The sequence below is a fragment of the Camelus ferus genome, chromosome 13 (assembly GCF_009834535.1).
Source record: "Camelus ferus isolate YT-003-E chromosome 13, BCGSAC_Cfer_1.0, whole genome shotgun sequence".
Taxonomy (NCBI): Eukaryota; Metazoa; Chordata; class Mammalia; order Artiodactyla; family Camelidae; genus Camelus; species Camelus ferus.
In genome coordinates, this window is record NC_045708.1 from 37,728,341 (window position 1) to 37,749,796 (window position 21,456).

The following is a 21,456-nucleotide window of genomic DNA, read 5'->3' on the forward strand; positions in this document are numbered from 1 at the left end:
GATGCAGAGTGGCAGACTGGATAATAAAACAAGAGCCTATAACATGCTGCCTACAAGAGACCCATTTTAGGGCAAAGGACACATATAGATTGAAAGTGAGGGGATGAAAAAAGGTATTTCATGCAAACAGAAATGACAAGAAAGTGAGGGTAGCAATACTTATATCAGACAGATAAACTTTAAAACAATGGCCACAGAGAAAGACAAAGACACATATAATGATAAAAGGACCAATACAAGAAGAGGATATTACACTCATTAACATATATACACCTAATATAGGAGCACCTAAATACATAAAACAAATACTAACAGACATAAAGGGAGAAATTGATGGGAATGCAATAGCAGTAGACCCCACTGACATCAATGGACAGATCTTCCAGACAGAAAAATCAGTAAGGCAACAGAAACCCTAAATGACACAGCAGAACAGCTAGACTTACTTGATATTTCCAGGACACTATATTAAAAAAAACAGAATACACATTCTTTTCAAGTGCACATGGAACATTCTCTAGGATAGACCACATGCTAGGATACAAAAGAAGCCTCAACAAATGTAAGAGGACAGAATTTATTTCAAAAATCCTCTCTAATCACAACTCCATGAAACTAGAAATCAACTACCGAAAGAGAACTGATAAAAAAAAAAAATTCCATAGAGATTAAACATGCTACTAAAGAACCAATGGGTTAACAATGAAATAAAAGAGAAAATTTAAAAATACCTTCAGACAAATGACAATGAAAACACAACCATACAAAATCTATGGGATGCAGCAAAAGCAGTCCTTTGAGGGAAGTTCAATACAGTCCTTCCCCCAAAAAACAAGAAGAAATCTCAAATAAACAACCTACCCTACCACCTAAAAGAATTAGACAAAGAACAAACAAAACCTGAAGTCAGCAAAAGGAATGAAATAATAAAGATCAAAGAAGAAATAAATTAAATAGAGGGTTTTTAAAATATATATATATAAAAAAAACCCAATAAAACCAAGAGCTCATTCTCTGACAGGGTAAACAAAATAGACAAATAGACGTCTGGCCAGGTTCACCAAAAAGAAAAGTGAGAGGACTCAAATAAACAAAGAAATGAAAGAGAAGTAACAACCAATACTGCATAGATACAAGAAAACTTGAGAATCCTATCAACAATTATATGCTGACAACTTGGACAACCTAGAAGAAATGTACAAGTTTCTAGAAACAGTCTACCACAACTGAATAAATATACATAATTTGAACAGACCAATCACTAGAAGTGAAATAGAATCTATAATTTTAAAAACTCCCTGCTAACAAAAGTCCAGGACCAGATAGCTTCACTGGGGAATTTTACTAAACATACAAAGAACCTATACTGATCCTTTTCAAATTTTTCCAAAAGACTGAAGAGGATGCAATACTCCCAAAGTTAGTCTATGAAGCCACCATCACCCTAATACCAAAACCAGACAAAGACACTATCAAAAGAGAAAATTACAGGCCAGTATCTTTGATGAATATAGATACAAAAATTCTCAACAAAATATTAGCAAACCAAAACCAACAATACATAAAAAAGATCATATACCATGATCAAGTTGGATGCATTTCAGGGTCAGAAGGATGGTTCAATATACACAAATCAATCAGTGATAACCACATCAACAAAAGAAAAGAAAAAACACATGACCATTTCAATAGATGCAGACAAAGCATTTGATAAAATTCAACATCCATTCATGATAAAAACTCTTACCAATGTGGGTACAGAGGAAACATATCTCAACATAATAAAAGTCATTTATACAAACCCACAGTGAACATAATACTCAACAGGGAAAAGCTGAAAGCCTTCCCACTAAAATCTGGAACAAGACAAGGATGCCCACTCTCACCACTTCTATTCATCATAGCATTGGAAGCCCTAGCCACAACAATCAGACAAGAGATAGAAATAAAAGGGCTCGAAATGGGAAAGGAAAAGGTAAAACCGTCATGATATGCAGATGACATGATACTATATATAGAAAACCCTAAAGACCCCAAACAAAACCAGAGCAGATAAACAAATTCAGCAAAGCATCAGGATACAAGATTAACATAAAGAAATCTGTTGCATCTCTTTACAGTAATAATGAAATATTACAGTAATGGGAAAATTAAATAATGAAATATTACTGTAAAGGGAAAATTTAAAAAAAAAATCTCTTAAAATTGCATTAAAAAAAATACTTAGGAATAAACCTGACCAAGGAAGTGAAACACTTATAAGCTGAGAACTATAAAACACTGATCAAGGAAACTGAATATAATTCAAAGAAATGGAAAGGTATCCCATGCTCTTGGATTGTAAGATTAATATTGTTTAAATGGCCATACTACCCAAAGCAATCTACAGATTTAATGTGATCTCTATCAAATTACCCATGACATTTTTCACAAGACTAGAACACATAATCCTAAAAAGTTTATACGGAACCATGAAAGACCCAGAACTGACAAAGCAATCCTGAGGAGAAAGAAAAAAGCTGCAGGCATAAACCTCCCAGACTTCAGACAATACCATAAAGCTACAGTCATCAAAACAGCACTGTACGGGTACAAAAACAGACATATGGATCAGTGGAACAGAACAGAGAGCCCAGAAATAAACTCACACACCTACAGTCAATTAATCTTCAACAAAGGAGGCAAGAATATACAATGGAGAAAAGGTAGTCTCTTTGACAAGTGGTGTTGGGAAAGCTGGACAGCCACATGTAAATTAATGAAGTAAGAACACTCCCTCACATCAAACACAAAAATAAACTCAAAATATCTTAAAGACTTAAACATAAGACAGGACACCATAAATCTCACAGAAGAGAACATATGCAAAACACTCTCTGACATAAATTATAGCAATGTTTTCCTAGGTCAGTCTCCCAAGGCAACAGAAATAAGAGCAAAAATAAACAAATGGGACCTAATTAAACTTATAAGCTTTTGCACAGCAAAACAAAATGAAAAGACAACCTACAGACAGTGAGAAAATATTTAAAATTATGTGACTGATAAGAGATTAACTTCCAGAATATACAAACAGCTCATACAACTCAGTAACAACAAAAACCACCCAATCAAAAAATGTGCTTGAGACCTAAGCAGGTATTTCTTTGAGGAAGAAATACAGATGGCATATAGGCATATGAAAAGATGCTCAATTTGCTAATTATCAGAGAAATGCAAATCAAAACTACAATGAGCTATCACCTCACACCAGTCAGAATGGCCATCATTCAAAAGTACACGAACGATAAATGCTGGAGAGGCTGTGGAGAAAAGGGAACTCTCCTACACTGCTGGTGGGAATGCAGTTTGGTGCAGCCACTGTGGAAAACAGTATGGGATTCCTCAAACAAACTAAAAACAGACTTACCATATGATCCAGCAATCCCACTCCTGAGCATGTATCCGAAGAAGACTCTAATTTGAAAAGATACATGCACCCCAGTATTCACTGTAGCATTATTTGCAATAGCTAAGACATGGAAGCAACCTAAATGTCCATCAACAGATGACTGGATAAAGAAGATGCGGTATGTGTATATATATATATATATATATATATATATACACATATATATATATATACACACACACACAATGGAACAGCTCTCCGTCATAAAAAGAGAAAGAAATAATGCCATTTGCAGCAACATGGGTGGACCTACAGATTATATACTAACTAAAGTCAGACAGAGAAAGATAAATACCATATAACTTATATGTGGAATGTAAAAAGTAACATAAATGAATTTATTTACAAATAGAGACTCACAGACATAGAAAACAAACATGGTTACCAAAGAGGAAAGAGGGGGAGGAATAAATTAGGAATTTGGTATTAGCAGATACAAACTACCATATACAAAATAAATACACAACAAGGTCCTACTGTATAGCACAGGGAAATATATTCAATAGCTTATAATAACCTACAATGGAAAAGAACGTGTGTGTGTGTGTATAAAAATAAATTAAAAAATTGAATCACTCTGCTGTACCCCAGAAACTAGCACAACATTGTAAATCAACTATACTTCAATTAAAAAAAAGATTAGGAAAAAGACCTAGAAAAATGAAATAATTATGGTTACCAGGGGGAAGGGGTGGGAAGGGATAAATTGGGAGTTTGAGATTTGCAGATACTGACTGGTATATATAAAATAGGTAAGTAAGTTTATACTGTATAGCACAGGGAACTATGTTCGATATCTTGTAGTAGCTTACGGTGAAAAATATGAAAATGAATATATGTATATTCAGGTATGACTGAAGCAATGTGCTGTACACCAGAAATTGACACATTGTAAACTGACTATACGTCAATAAAAAAATAAAATAAAATGGCATAGTATTTGCATATAACCTAAAAAAATAAAAATACAATTGATTTTTGCATACTGAGCTTGTTTTCTGCCACCCTGCTAAACTCACTCATTACTCTGAATAACTCTTTTCTAGATTTCAATGAATATTCTACATAAACAATCACATTGCCTGCAAATAAAGCTTCACCTCTTTTTGTCTAATTTGGGTAGCTCTCCTCTCTTTTCCTTGCCTGCTTGCATTGGCTAGAACCTCTAGAACAACACTGAATAAAGGTGGTAAGGGTGGACATATTTATCTCTTTTTTTCAATTTTTATTGTGATAAAATAATACATAACATAAAACTCACTATCTTAACCATTTTACAAGTACAATTCAGTGTCAATGAGTACATTCATTTATTCTGCAACCATCACCATCATTCATCAGGAGAATTCTTTTCATTTTGTACAACTGAAACTCCATATCCATAAAGGATAACTTCCAATTCCCCTACCTCCCCAGGCCCTGGCAACCACCATTCTTTCTGTCTCTATGATTCTGACTACTCTAAGTACCTTATATGAGTGGAATCATACAATACTTGTCTTTTTGTGGCTGGTTTATTTCAGTTAGCATTAATTTACTCAAGGCTCATCCATGTTTTAACATACCACAATTGCCTTCCTTTTTAGCACTGTATGATAATCCACAGCATGTATATCTGACATTTTGCTTATTCATTCATCTGTTGATGGACACTTGAGTTGCTTCCATGTTTTAGCTATTGTAAATAATGCTACTATGAACATGGGTGTACAAATATCTCTTCAAGACACTGCCTTCAATTCTTCTGCTTTTATATACTCAGAAGCAGAACTGCTGGATCATATGGTTAACTCCATTTTTAACTTTTTAAGGAACTGCAATAGTTACCACAGCAGTTATTCTATTTCCATACCTTTGTTTTTCCTTATTGTAGGGAGACAACATTCACTCTTTCACCCTTAAGTATGATATTAGCTATAACTTCTTTGTAGATGTTATCATGTTGAGGAAGTTCCCTTCTATTCCTAGTCTGCTGAGACTTTTTATTAGGACTTTTTAAAATGCTTTTTCATTTCATCTACTAAAACTATCATATAGTTTTCTTTGCTTGTTAATATGATGAATTATATTGATTGGTTTTCTAATGCTAAACCAATAATGCACTCCTAGAATATAAAGTCCTACTTGGTCATGATGTATTTCTTACTTAAGTATATTGCTGGATTCAATTTTCTAAAATAATGTTTAGAATGTTTACATTTATGTTCATGAGGGATATTGGCCTGAAGTCTTCTCTTACTGTAATGTCCTTTTCTGGTTTTGGTATTAGAGTAACGTGGGCCTTACAGACTGGGTCGGGAAGCATTCTTCCCTTTCGATGTTCTGGAAGAGTTTGTGTAGAACTGGTACATATATATCAATTATCCCAGAGCTCAGTGATATTCTTTTTTGTATTTAGTTCAAATTCTTCTTTCTTTCTTTTTCATTCTGGATAGTTTTCCTTGCTTTATCTTCAAGTTCACTTACCTTTTCTCTTGCAATATCTGATTTTCCGTTAGTTCTACACACTGTAATTTTTCATCTTAGACATAGTAGTTTTCATTTCTGTAAGTTCAATTTGAATCTTTTTTATACCTTCCATGTCTCTATTTTTTGGGAGATCAGAAATATAGTTGTTAAATGTCTTAATGTCCTTCTCTGCTAATTCTACTATGTCAGTGCAAGGTCAGTTTTGATTGGCTGGTTTTTCTTCTCTTCATGATTGTATTTCCCTGCATCTTTGTATTTCAGAAAAATCTCTGACTGAATGTCAGACAGTGTAAACTTTTTTGGGGTGAAGGACATTTTGTATTTATATAAATATTCTCAAGCTTTGTTCTGTAATGACATTAAATACATGGAAATAGTTTCTTTTGGGTCTTGCCTTTAAAACTTTTTAGGTGGGACTAGACCACATTTAGTTTAGGGCTAAATATTCCCCACTACTGAAACAAGATCTTTCTGAGGACTCTACCCAATGCCCCACAAAGTTTTCTAGTCTGGATAGTGGGAAAATACTATTCCAAGCTTTGTGTGAGCAACAAGCACTGTTCTAATGCCCTCAAATGGTTCTTTCCCTGACTTAGTTTTTCTCACATGCATGCACCAGTCAATACTGTGCTGAATACTCTGAGGGGACTGTCCTTATATCTCTGGGTGTCTCTGTGTATAGCTTTCTCTATTTTGTTATTCTGTCCTACAAACTCTAGCCACATTGTACTCCCTGGACTCAAGTCCACCTCCTCAACTCTGGGAGTACACTGGGTTCCACTCTCTACAGTACAATCTAAAAACTCTCAAAAAAGCTGCAGTAGTCATTGCACTTACCACATTTGTTTTCCATTCACTGTCTGTTCTTCATTGACTAAAAATCATTGTTAGCTGTTTTTGTCTTTTTTTTGGGGGGGGGGGGGGATATTTCAAGGAGATGGTAAGTCCAGTCCCTGTTATTCCAGCTTCACCAAAAGCAGAAATCAAGTACCATTGCTTTTAAGGTTGGTTGGTTTGTTTTTTTTTTATAATATTCTAAAATTCCCCTATAATATATACAGTGTATATTGGCTTTCTTTTTAAGTTTCTTGTTTAGAAGTCTCCGAGCTTCCTGCAACTAATGACCATCATCTTTCAACATTTCTTGAAATTTCTGTTATCATCTCCTAAACTATCACTTTTTTCTCTGTTCTATTAAGTCTCCTGAAGCTCTATTTAAATAAAAATAGGCTGATAAAATTTGAGTGACTTCTTTTCCTTCTAAGTTCATGATTTTTCTCAATGCTTTTTTTTTTTTAAGATAAATGTACTGAGCACTTACTATGTGACAGACGCTGTACTAATAATACAGAAACAAAAATAAATAAGAAACAAAACTTGTCCTCTAAAATACTAGATACTGAAGTCTAGAAGAGGACAAACGGCAGACATTTATAATACAGTGTATTAGGTTTTCTGAGCAAGCTGCTGTAAGAGCACAGAGAAAGAGTACCTATAACAAAGACCTGTCGGGAAGGTCAGGTAAAAGATTATTTCTCAGAGAAGATATATAAGCAGAGACCTCAAGTAAAAGTATTAACATTATAACTTTGAAAAGAAAAAAATTAAATAGCTAATATATTAATGAATTTTAAAAAGAAAACATTCTACTTACACCATGTCTATATGAAATGTTTTAATAAAAATAACTGAAATTGATGAATTTCCAAAATCTAGAGTTTATCAGGTCCTACATGGTCTGGACTTCTTCAGTTTCATCTCCTATAATTTTCCTCCTTCTAGCTCTCTTTGCTTCAATCAAACTAGACTCTTTCAGTCCAGCATGACTTTTATTTATGCTGCTTTTTTGTGTAAAATACTCTCAGTTTACCCCTCTAAGCCACTCACCTTTCTGATTTTTAAACTACTACTTCAAGGTTCAACAACTCAAAATGCCACTTTCTCAAAGAAACAATCCCTCTTCTAAGCTAAATAAAATGTCCTGTATACTTCCTTAGCACCACCTTTCCCCCTTTAATAATACTCATCATACTTAAATCCTTATTCAGTGTGCCTTCACCAGTACTTTAGAAACTCTGAGCGCAAGAACCATAACTATCTTATTCACTGCTCCCTAGACCTAGCAAATAAATCACTAAATATCAGTTGAACTAACTGATTGTACCTTACTTTAAAGCTTAAGAATCAATATATGTTAGTATGAGCAAACTGGTCCCTGAGAAGGTTCCACTCTTGACCAACTAAGATAAGGAGGACAATCACAGCTTTCAACTTTATCACTTCAGTTACTACTATAAGACTGGACGAATATTTAATTTTTAGTTTCATTAATAAAAATATTTGATATTGTTTTACCATTCAATAAATAAATAAACTATTTTATAAAAAGAACTTACCAAAATGTTTTTCTTATGTCGTTTCTCCTTTATATGTTTATGAGCTCCCTGGATGTTTTCAATATGAATTAAGCAAAGTTTGCATAGATATCGGCAATTGGTATATTCTGGTGAGCGCTAAAAAGAAAAGTTAAAAATATAGTTTTTTCAGAAAATAAAAAAGTAAATTTTGGACTATATATATGAATGATACAACTATGTAAGCACTGAAGAAACAATTTTTAATAAAAAAATCAGTACTTAAATACCCAAGAGATGGCTGTCCTTTTCAAAATAATCATCATTTAAATTGATAATATACTAATTTAAAACAGTATCATGATAATGCTAAACATATTGGATACTTATCTAATATAGTCTTTAGAATCCAATGTAAGATAAGAAAGGCAGTATTGTTCCTTAGTCTTATTCTAACACTGTCCCAAAAATTGGTTTCAAAGTTTCAGTCTTTTTGATTACTATGAAAAATAAAATCCACCCTCAAATAGGGGGTTTGAAAAAAATAAACTGCAAATAAAAAAGACAATTCCAAAAGCTGAGTTCTGAAAACTTTCCAATCAGTTACAATCATATGGGAATAAATGGAGAGCCTCTTGAGTTAACTACTCTGAAGGGAATAATCCTGACACATGAAAAGCATCAGTCACAGTAGTTAACTTTATATATACTTTATATATGTATTATTGAAATAAAAAGTCATTCCAAAGCATCTGTCATATGCCAGGCACTATGATAGATGTTTCACATACAATTTGCCATTTTAACTCCCCCAGTAATATAATTAGATTGGTATTGTCTTCATTTTACAGATGTGAAAACAAAGCTCATAGAGTTTTCAACTTTCACAAAGTTACAACAATATTAAGTGGTTGATGATGAATTTAAGTTCATGTGTATCTGAATCCAAAGCCAAAACTCTACCCATAAGATTACATAATAAAAAATAACAAAAACACAGTAAGGACACATGTTAAATTTTAAAACATTGTTTCTAATGCCTTACAATGGAAACTCCAGCAATGCTTAATTTTTATCACAGATTGATCTTCAATAGGCTACAACTCCTGACAGAAAGATTCTCTCACTTCAGAATGCAACATAATTTTCTTTAAATAGGAAACCTGCACCAAATTTAGCAACAGTCCTGCCACAGAATATAGACTTCATTTATAGAGTGTCTATTGACCTTACAACATCCCTATGAGGAGTCTGCATTTTAATGGTAAAGTAACTAAATGTCTAAAATTAAATAATTTGCCCAAGGCAACAAGCAAATAAGCAAATTCAGCTCCATCTAGTCATTTCAATTCTTTAGTATAAAAATTATTTCCAATCTAAACTTATTGCCTCACAGAAACTTCTACCTCTCAGTTTCCAACCCCAACTACTTTATTCACCAAATATATTCTGAACTCATACTATAGGTCAAACATTTTTCTAGGAGCTGAGGATAATAGCAAAACACATGAAAATCCCCGTCCTCATGAATTCACATTCTAGTGTAGGAAGACAGGTAATAAACAAATGCACAAACAAATATATAAATAAAATACGGGGGAAGAAGGGGCTATCTGCCTTTTAAAAATAGACATCACTGAAGATCTTATTGATAAAATGACTTAAAGGAAGTGAAGGATTGAGCTATGTGGATAAAGGAAAAGACATTCCAAGCAGAGAGAAGTGTAAATGCTAAGTCCCTAAGGCAGGAATGTGCTTAGTATGTTTGAGAAACTGCAAAAACACTAGCCATGACGAGAACACAGAGGTAATGGGAGTCAGATCACAGAGTCCTTGGTAAGGACTCCAGCTTTTATTCTATGTATGAGGGGAAGGTATTGAAGATTTCTGAGCAGAGAATTACAAGATCTAATCTAATTTTAAAGTGATCACTTGCCTTCTATATTAAGAATAGAAGGGCTCATTGCTATTATGAACATACTGCAACAATCCAGAAGAAAGATGACACTGGCTTGGTTCAAGGCAAGAGTGGTGGAAGTGGCAAGAAGGGTGGGTTCAGGAGTTAAAAGCAGAAATACAGAACACCTGAAGCCATGAATACTGATAAGGTCATGATATCACTCATCAATCGTACTTTTTCAATTGCAAAATGTGAGCAGATAAGGACATGCCTAGATTCTTTCAGTGAAAAAAACTTGGTATAACATGGACTGGGGAGTCAGAAGGCCTGAAATGACAACTCAGTTGACCTGGGATAAATCTCTGACACTTGAGTCTGCTTCTACATCCTTAAAATGAAATAATAAAAATTGCCCTACCTGGTAATATAATTAAGTTCTACATGTAGCTAATCTTTATTTAGTGCTTACCACATACCAGGCACTCTGCCAAGAACTTTGCCTTGTATTATCTTATTTAACCATCACAATAGCCCAATAAGCGAGGTTACCATTATTTTTACCAACTCCATTTTAATGATGAAGAAACTTAGGTTTAAAGAAATTACATAACTTATCCAATATTATCTAACCAGTAAGTAGCAGAGCTAGACCCACTGATTCCAAAACCTGTACACTTAACCACTAAGCAAACTACCTCTAATTACTGACCAACTACTACTATGTGCAAGGCACTGTATTAAGTACAATAGCAAATAAGACAAAAATGTCCTCATCATGAAGCTTCTATTTTCACAGAAGGGACACATGAAAAACGTTCAAAAATTCTTTTCTTATACTCATAATATTTTATTTTACCATTAAACAAACACACCAAAAAAACTTCAAGGTTTCTGCAGACCAGTTAGAATGATTTCTGTCCTGAACAATCAATGGATCAAAGAAAATATTAAAGAGGAAACAAAGTTTCCTGAGACAAATAAAAATGGAAACACAACATATCTTGTGGGATACTGCAAAAGCCAATTCTAAGAGGGAAGTTTATAGCAATAAAAGCCTCCATTAAAAATCAAGGAAGATCCCAAATAAACAACCTAACTCTACGTCTTAAGCAACTAGAAAAAGAAGAACAAACTGAGCCAAAGTTAGCAGAAGAAAGGAAATAATAAACATTCGAGCAGAAATAAATGAATTAGAGAACAGATTCACAGATATAGAGAACAAACTAGTTGTTACCAGTGAGAAGAGGGAAGTGGGGAGGGGCAATATAGGAGTACAGAATTAAGAGGTACAAATCATTATGTATAAAATAAGCTATAAAGATGTATTGTACAACACAGGGAATGTAGTCAATATTTTGTAATAACTATAAATGGCATATAATCTTTGAAAACTGTGAATCACTATATTGTACACCTGTATCTTGCATAATACTGTACATCAACTATACTTCAATTTTTAAAACAATAAAATAAGTGAATTCTATAATAGAAAAAAAATAGAAAAGATTAACCAAAATATGAGTTGGTTCCTTAAAAGATAAACAAAATTGACAAACTCTTAGCTAGACTAACCAATGAAAAAAGACAAAGGACCCAAATTAACAACATTATAAATGAAAAAGGAGACATTACAACTGCCACTACAGAAACTTAAAGGATCATAAGAGGCTACTATGAACAAATACACACCAACAAACTGGATAATCTAGAAGAAATGGAAGAATTCTTAGAACATACAGTTTACCAAGACTGAATCAGGAAAATATAGAAAATCTGAATAGACCAATTACTAGTAAAAAGAGTAAGTCAGTAATCAAAAATCTCCCACTGAAGAAAAGCCCAGGATCAGATGGCTTCCCTGGTGAATTTTATGAGACATTAAAAGAAGTAACACCAATCCTTCTCAAACTCTTCCAAAAAGTCAACAAGGAGGGAACATTCCCAAACTCCTTTTATGAGGTCAGCATTATTCTGATACCAAAAAGAAAAGGACACTACTCAAAAATTTTAGGCCAATTTCCCTGATGAATATATATACAAAAATTCTCAATAAAATACTAGCAAACTTAATTCAAGCAGGATAAAAGGATCATACACCATGATCAAGCAGGATTTATCCCTGGGATGCAAGGATGGTTAAATATATACAAATTAATCACTGTGATACATTACATTAATAGTATAAATGAATCATTTAATCATCTCAATAGACACAGAAAAAGCATTTGACAAAATTTAATATCCATTTATGACTAAAAACTCTTAAGAAACCAGGCATAGAAGGAACATATCTCAACATAATTTTACAGGGTATATATGACAAGCCCACAGCTAACATCATAATCAATGCTGAAAGGTTGAAAGCTTTTCTCTAGGATCAGGAACATGACAAGGGTGCCCAGTCTCACCACTCTTATTCAACATAGTACTAGAAGGTCTAGCTAGAGCAATCAAGCAAAAAAGAAAAGAAATAAAAGGTGTCAAAATTGGAAAGGAAGAAGTAAAATCATCTATTCTTGCAGATGACATGATTTTAGTGTTAGACTTAATCAATGAATTCAGTAAAGATGTAGGATACAAAATTAACATACAAAAATCAGTAAGTAGTGTTTGTACACACTAACAACAAATTTTCTGAAAAAGAAGGAAATAAATCCTGTTTACAATAGTATCAAAAATTATAAAATACTTAGAAATAAATTTAACTAAGGACGTGAAGGCCTCTACTCTGAAAACTATAAGACACTGATGAAAGAATTTGAAGAAGACACAAATGGAAAGATACCCCATGTTCAAAGATTGAAAGAATAGTTAAAATGTCTATACTACCAAAAGTCATCTATAGATTCAATGCAATCCCTATCAAAATGGAATTTTACCAGAAGTAAAAAAAAAGCACTCCTAAAATTTATATGGACTCACAAAAAACCCTGAATGCCAAAGAAATCCTGAGAAAGAAGAACAAAGTCAGGAGGCATGACAGTTAATGCTTTTGAGTTATATAACAAAGTTATAGCCATCAAAACAGTATAGTACTAGCATAAAAACAGACCAATTGAACAGAATCAAGAGCCCAAAAATAAACCCAAGCATATAAGGTCAACTAATATTTGAAAAGGGAGCCAAGAATACTCAATGAAGAATGGACATCTTTTCAAGAAATGGTGCTAGAATAACTGGATATTCACAAGGACAAAAAGAAAACTGGATCCACATCTTATGACACTCCCAAAAATTAACTCAAAATGGACTAAAAACTTGAATGGAAGACCTGAAACCATGAAACTCGTGGAAGAAAACACAGGCATAAAGCTCCTTGACACAGGTCTTGGTAATGATTTTTTGGATATAACACTTATAGTACAAGCAGTAAAATCCAAAATAAACAAATGGGACAACAACAAACTAAAAAGCTTCTGCAGGGCAAAAGAAACCATTAACAAAGTGAAAAGACAACCTACAGAATGAGAAAAAAAATTTACAAACCATATATCTGATAAGGGATTAATATCCAAAATACATAAAGAACTCATACAACTCAATAGCAAAAAAACAAGACTTAATTTAAAAATGGGCAAAGGCCCTGAAGAGACATTTTTCCAGAGAAGATAGGTACGTGAAAAGATGCTCAACATCACTAGTCATTAGAGAAATGCAAATTAAAACCACAATGATGGGGGGAGGGCAAAGTTCAGTGGTAGAGTGCAATGTTTAGCATGCATGAGGTCCTAGGTTCAACCCCTGGTACTTCCATTTAAAAAAATAAATAAACAAACAAACCAAATTACCTCCCCTCCACCAAAAAAAAATTATAATAAAACCCCAATAAAATAGCACCTCATGCTTGTTAGAACTGCCATTATCAAAAAGACAAGAGGTAATAAATGTTGACATGGATGTGGAGAAAAGGGAACCCTAGGTTCCCTACAACCCTACAGTGCTGGTGGGAATATAAACTGGTACAGCCACTATAGAAAACAGTATGGCAGTTACCCCCCAAAATTAAAAATAGAACCACCATATGATCCAGAAAGTCCACTCCTGGGAATATATCCAAAGGAAACAAAAACACTTAACTGAAACAAGATATCTGTACCCCATGTTCATAGGAGCATTATTTACAATAGCCAAGGAATGGGAACAACCTAAGTGTCAATCAACAGATGAACAGATAACGAAGTTGTGGTGTATACATATAAAACAGAATATTATTCAGCCATTAAAAAAAATGAGGAAATTCTACCATTTGCAACAATATGGGTGGACCCTGAAGGGATTATGCTAAGTGAAATAAGTCAGACAGAGAAAGACAAATACTGTATGATCTCACTTACATGAAGAAAGAAAGAAAGAAAGAAAGAAAGAAAGAAAGAAAGAAAGAAAGAAAGAAAGAAAGAAAGAAAGAAAGAAGAAAGAAAGAAAAGAAAGAAAGAAAGAAAGATAAGAAAAGAGAAGAAAAGAAAGAAAGAAAGAAAGAAGAAAGAAAAGAAAGAAAGAAAGAAAGAAAGAATAGGAAGAAAGAGAGAGGAGAGAGAGAGGGAGGGAGGGAGGGAAGGGAAGGAAGAGGAAAGGTAAAGGAAGGAGAGGAAAGAGAGGAAGGAAGAGAAAGGAGAGGAAAGGAGAGGCAGGAAAGGAAGGAAAGGAAAGGAAAGGAAAGGAAAGGAAGAAAGGAAAAAGAAAGAAAGTAAGTCATAGAAAAAGAAATCAGACTTGTGGTTACCAGAGGCAGAGGGTGGAGGGAGGGGAAAATCTGAAGAAGGTAGACACAAGGTACAAACTTTCAGTTATAAGATAATTACGTACTAAGGATGTGATGAATACTGCTGTATGATATATAGGAAAAGTTATTAAGAGAGTAAATCCTAGAGGTTCTCACTACAAGGAGAATATTTTTTCTTTTTTCTTTCTTTTCTTTTTATTGTATCTATGGGAAGATGAATGTTAGCTGAACTTACCATGGCAATCATTTCACAGTGTATGTAAACTAAACTATCATGCTTTAAACTTATATAGCCATATATGTCAATTACTTCTCAATAAAACTGGAAAAAAATAAAAGTAGTAACTTGCATTTTTTTAAAAAAACGATTTCTGGGCATGGAGATTCTTAGTATTTCCTAGTCAATATTTAACACTTGCTATAGGGAAATTTATTCTTCTGACCTAATAGTTTGGATTTACTCCTTCTTTGCTACAGGTTAAAAATCTACATCGTTACTCCTCAATTAGATAATCTATAAGTAAACTGTGAACCAAATGAACCTGATGTAATCAAAAGCAACTTGGTAAGAATATTCGTAATGAGTGTTTAAAATTGGTAAAGAAAAATACTAATTAAGAGTATACTGGATTGAAAACAAGAGGCTGTGGAGGGCACAAGAAACAAAGTGTCAGAAAAAAAAGAGATTATAAATATCTATGCTGGTACTGGCACACTGATTTTACATCATTGCTATCTAAACTCAACAACAAATAAAATACATTCCACACTTCCAAGTTTTCTTTCACCGCACATTATTCCTTCCTACTACCATCAAATATCCATTCCACCCCAACTTTTTCCTTCTACCAACTGACTTTTCCTGTTTAATATTCTACGTATTTTCCCATCCAGCCCCCTGCTATATTTCCTGAAAGCACATTTTCCACATTTTCTTTATACACACCGTACAATTTACCTACACTACCCTTCCCCTAGTCCACCTAGTCAACTCCTAGCCATTCTTTCAGACTCAGTTCCAATGTCACCTCTTTATAAAGCACTCCTCAAGCTGATGCCTCTATACCAACTCAACTTGGTCACTCCCCTGTCTAGGATCCTATTTTCAAACAACATTGTTATTACTACTATTATTTGCTTATATGTCTTTCTCTGAAAGAAACTCCTAGAAAAGCATTATCATGGTTTTAAAAATGCCACACATGCCTAATTCAAATTTGTATCACCACATCATGGTACATGAAAGGCATTCAATATTTATCTTGACAAGGCACAGATTCAGAATAGCCACTAATTCCAGGCTGAGGAAAAAGAAAGAGAAAGACAGAACTGAGTAAAATGGCAAACTGTAAAAAAACACTTCCTTCTAACTATGATCTTGTGAGACTAACTATATAGGCCAAACTCTGTCCTACATCATAGACCGCTACTCCTTGATATTCTTTCCTATTTTCACAGGGTGACTATTCTGTCATAAGTTCTATTAATAACTCAGGATTAACTTCTTCAGTTTAAATATGACCTCATTTTTCTAAGCTATACAAAATCATAACATTTCTTCATTTCCTTTCTTATTTATCAAGAATGATGACCTATTCCCTTGTATGCATACTCACAAATACCCCAAGTATCTATTTGTGAACAGATTGATTTATGAGTCTGTCCTTCAATATCTAGCAGTGGCGGGTTGTTTTGTTTGTTTGTTTGTTTGTTTGTGGGGGGTAATTAGGTTTACTTATTTATTTTTTAATTAATTTTTTTTTTTAGTGGAGGTATTAGGGATTGAACCCAGGACCTTGTGCATGCTAAGCACGCGCTTCTACCGAGCTATACCCTCCCCCTATTTGCAGTGTTTTTATTGTTAAGAGTAGGAATGTGTATTTCTAGGTTAACAAATTAATTAGTACTCAGGAACAAAACACTAATGTCTAGAATAGTTCCTAATATATAGGCAATATTCAGTAAATGTGAAAGAAAAAAAGAGGAAAGAGAAAATCAAGAGGGAAAGAAGTCTAGTATATCCTGTAGAGTTTGATAAATTTGTCACTCCAGACTATTAACTTTTAATGGGCAAAAAACTGTGCCATTTTCTTCAATATACCCCTAGTGCCTACCATAGCATCTAGAACATAACAAGCTCTCAGTATCTATTTGATAAGTGAGTAAGTCAAAGGTCAACAAAATACTTCTTGTAAAGGCACAAAGTAATATTTTGGTAACTATTTTATGCTTTGGTAAATAGTAGCTATGCTTTACAATTCATATAGTCTCTATAGTGACTACTCAAAACAACTCTGCCATGGTAGCACAAAAGCAGCTATAGATAAAAAGAATGGCATGGCTGTGTTCCAATAAAACTTTATTCATAAAAACATGAGGTATTTAACCACAGTTTTAAAAAACAAAACACAAAAAACAAAAACAAGGAGGTAGATCATATTTGTCAAGCCCTGGGATGAATGAATGAAGTCAGACTCATAAATGTAAGGATTTGCTGAACAAATGGAAGAAAGGAAGAAAAGAGAGAGGGAGAGAAGAAGAAAGGAAAAAGGGAAGGAAGAAAAGATTAATGTTATCTCTGTCTTAGGAACAGAAAAAGAAAAATAAAAAGAGCTGTACTTGGTAAAGAGAAGTTATGAAACATGCATTTTCCTCCAAATAACTAAAACAAGAAAGTATACTTTTTCAAGTCGAAAGATGTGATCTCTTTCTAAGCGTTCTTCTGCTTGTTTCAAACCTAGCCTCTGCTCAGGTGTCAATGTAGATTCATCTATCACAGTGGCATTTTCTAAATAGTCCATCTCTGAAGAATTTTCTTTATTAGATTCATCATTCTTCGTTTTACCTGGAAAAGGAAGCAATTACTTAGTTACCATCAGAACTGGTAAATTAAATTTTTTTAAATGGAAAATAGGCATTCAATTTATACATATACAGAAAAAATACTCTTCCCTTATATTTTCCTTGGCTGTACAACTTGGTATACTTAAGTAAAATATAAGTAAAAGTTATTCATGGTATCAAAATTCACAAAGAAAAATCTACTTTATGAGTCAAATGCCTATTTTCTTCTTTCAATTTACCTGTATCATAATAGACAAATATGACTGAGATTAACTATACAAGGCTAACATAACCATCTTGCAGACTCTCTGAAGTAAAATGATATAAAGCTATTTCAAGTCCCAAAAATGACTCACTGAACTAAAGTCACTTTAGTGACTTTATCACTATAGAGAAGAAGCCAACAGAACATATATACTCCAGACCATAAACCCACACCAGGCTCCTTTTCTTCTTTGCTTTCACTGAACTCTTGGATAGCTCTACCACACCAGTATTTTTACTTTGCGTCTCTGTCTCTTAACTAGACTATAATCTTTTTAAGGCACGGACTATGTGCTTTCAGTCTGCATTTCCAGCACCTAACAATATGTACCTGGCATACAGTAGGTTCCACCACCAGTGTGATTTTTTAAAATACAAACTGAACCATGTTATTCTCTTGCTTATAATACTTAACAGGCTTTCAAAGAGTTCAGAATAAAGTTTAAACTCTGTAGCACATAAAATGCAGTTCGTGCCCTCCTGGAGGCAGTCAACAGTCTAAATACAGTAATTTCAAGTTTTTGTAAGTTGTATAAAGGGAAAAAGCAGGTAATTGAGAGGGAGACAAACTTTAGATATGGTGGTCAGGGAAGGCTTCTCTGAGATTTTTAAGCCAAGGCCTCAAGAGAGCTAAGTTATCTATATATCTGATTTTACATCCTGACCTAACACTTTTCACTTCATTCATACCAAATATGCTAGAATGGATCACTGCTACTTCAAGTCTCAATGCCTCTACATGTACTGTTCCTTCTACCATCAAGGGCCCTCCCACTTCAAATAGTAATGTTTACTTGTCCTGCAAAGTTCAGCTTAATATCACCTATTTCAAAAGACAGTCTGATATTCTTTATATTCTCATAGCACCCTCTATATTCTCACACTTCCACAATAATGTAATTTGTATTTATTTACCTCCTACATTGGATAATAAATTCCTTGATACTAATGATCAGGTCTTATCCAACTTTGTACCTTCAGATTTTAATACAATGCCTAGACCAGAGATGACACTAACTAAGTGTGTTAAATAAGTAAACTGATTTGGATGTATCTAAAAGCGCTTCTAAAAGTAAATGCTCAAAATCAACCAATCTCTCCCCTCCGCCCTTAAAAGCCATTCTACATGCCATCTACAAGAACCCTGACAGTAGGTTCTATTTTTTGATAGCACTCATTTTCTGAACAAAAAAAAAATAGTGTGCCTCTGGAGGTGACGTGTCTCCTACCACAAGAAGAATACCACTCAGCAATTAAAAAAGTAATGGTATACTGATACATGCTACAACATAGATAAATCTTAAAAACACGATTAGTGAAAAAACCCAGACACAAAAGGCCACATGTTGTGTGATATGTGATTTCATTCACATAAAATAGGCAGATCTAGAGACAGAAGTAAATTAGTGGTTGAAAGTGCCTAGGAGGAGAGGGTAATGAATACTGACTGCTAACGGGTATGGAGTTTCCTTTGGGGGTGATGAAAATATTCAAGATTTAGACAGTGGTAATGTCTACACAACTTTGCAAATATATTTTAAAACACACTGTATATTTTAAAATGACAAGTTTTATGGCATGTGAATCTCAATAAAACTAATATAAAAAGGTAAATAAGAAAAAATTTTAGATGAGAATAAAACTACAGAGAAAAATTAAACAGGTAAAAGGAATAAGGATTGCCAGAGGTGGAGGTGAGGGCTGTAAATTTTAGGTAAGTGACACAGCAAAAGAATCACTGAGAAGGTGAAAGAGGTAAGAGAACTAGCAATATGGACGTCTAGAAGAGTGTTCCAGGCAAGACGAAAAAGCAAATGCAAAAGATACCAGGTAGACATTTGCCTTCATGTTTGAGGAACTGCAAGGAAACCATGCAGTTGGAAAAGAGAGAGAAAGGGTGAGAAGTAGGTAATGAGGGCAGAGAAGTGGAGGAGAACGCTGAAGATACTTCAAGGACACTAGTTTTTACTGATGTAAGGGAAACCATCAAAACATTTTGAACAGCAGTAACATGATGCAAATAACTTGAACAGGATCATTCTGGCTACTAAGTTGAAAGTACAATGAAGGGTGGTATAAGCGAAAATAAGAAAATGACTTAGGTTATGCTGCTCAAAAGCATGATATTGACCAGCAGCATCCGCCTCATTCAGGAGCTTGTTAGAAATCCAGTATCTCAGACTCTAGATTTTCTACATCAAAAAATCTCTGAGAATGGAGCCCAAGAATCTGAATTTTAATACAATTTCCAGGTGATTCATATGCATATTAAAGTTTGAGGAGCCCAGATCTAGAATACCTTCCCCTCATATATTCACCAGGCTCACTCTCTCACCTCTTACCTTCAAGCAATTTGCTCTAATGTCACCTTCTCAGTGACAATTTAAATTTGATACACCACCACCAGAAACAGCAGCATTATTTCCTATGACCTTTCCTGTTTTATTTTCCTCATAAGATTTATCACCATCTAATTTATTATATACTTTTGTTAATTATTACATTTGTTGTCTGTCTCCTCTAGAATATTAACTCCGTAAGAGCAGTGTTGTCTGTTTTGTTCACTGCTATATTCCTAGAGACTAAATCAGTATCTGGCACATCGCAGAGACCCTCCAAAAATATTTACTGAATGAATGAATGGCAAAAGGAAAATGGTGAAATGCTAGGTGGGCACTAAAGTTGGGCCTAATGGAGATTAATCTACCAATCTCAGGTGGACTTGAGATTAATCAAAATTCTATAAAGCCTATTAAGCCAAAATAGACAATGATCTAGATATAGGTTTTATTCTATTTAATTTACAACGGGGAATCTAATGGGAAATCACTCATTCAAATATTAAGTTGGGTTTTTTCATATGAGAAAAAAATGCTGAATTATTATGTGTGAACATGACTTCAAGGCAGATATTCTACATATTGAAGAAAATTCTTTACAATATGAGAAGCATTTGTGAAAAATGATTGCTACACTATAAACTCATTCTTTCTAATTTGTTAAAACAAGTCTCCCAAAAGGACAACTACTCGGTCTACTAGCTTCCTTAAGCTAATTCAACTTGTTCTCCATCTTAATAACAAAACTGTAATTGGAGAAAATAATAAAAAGATACTCATTGCCATTGCACGCCTAATGTGTCAGGCACTACATGAAACACTCTATTGGATTATTTCACTTAACCTTTATAACAAAGGCAGCAGCATCTCTACTTTTAAAAACTTGAGGAAATTGAGACTGTTTTAAATGATAAGCAGCTTACCCAAGTTTATAAAGTTATTAAATGGGGAAGATAAGGTTAAAAACCTATGAAATTTTACTCCAGAGCTCACAATCTTAACCATCTCGCTGTCACCTTATTTTGTCACTTTTTAAAAGAATAATCTTTAAATCAGATTTTTCACTAATTCAAGTGATGAGACCCTTACGAGAGATCTTATGCAATAGTATTTCC

General features: G+C 33.8%; 1 protein-coding gene across 11 annotated transcripts in view; it reads right to left on the reverse strand.

Annotated features, from left to right (window-relative positions):
- Positions 1-21,456, reverse strand: part of TUT4 (terminal uridylyl transferase 4) — a 133,929-nt gene that overhangs the window by 82,729 nt on the left and 29,744 nt on the right. For all 11 annotated transcript variants that reach the window (XM_032494265.1, XM_032494264.1, XM_032494267.1 and 8 more), the window contains 2 exons: positions 17,576-17,739; positions 8,317-8,433 (listed from right to left, as the gene is read on the reverse strand). In XM_032494265.1, coding sequence (XP_032350156.1) covers positions 8,317-8,433; positions 17,576-17,739 — 281 coding nt within the window. The remainder of the gene's footprint in view (positions 1-8,316; positions 8,434-17,575; positions 17,740-21,456) is intronic.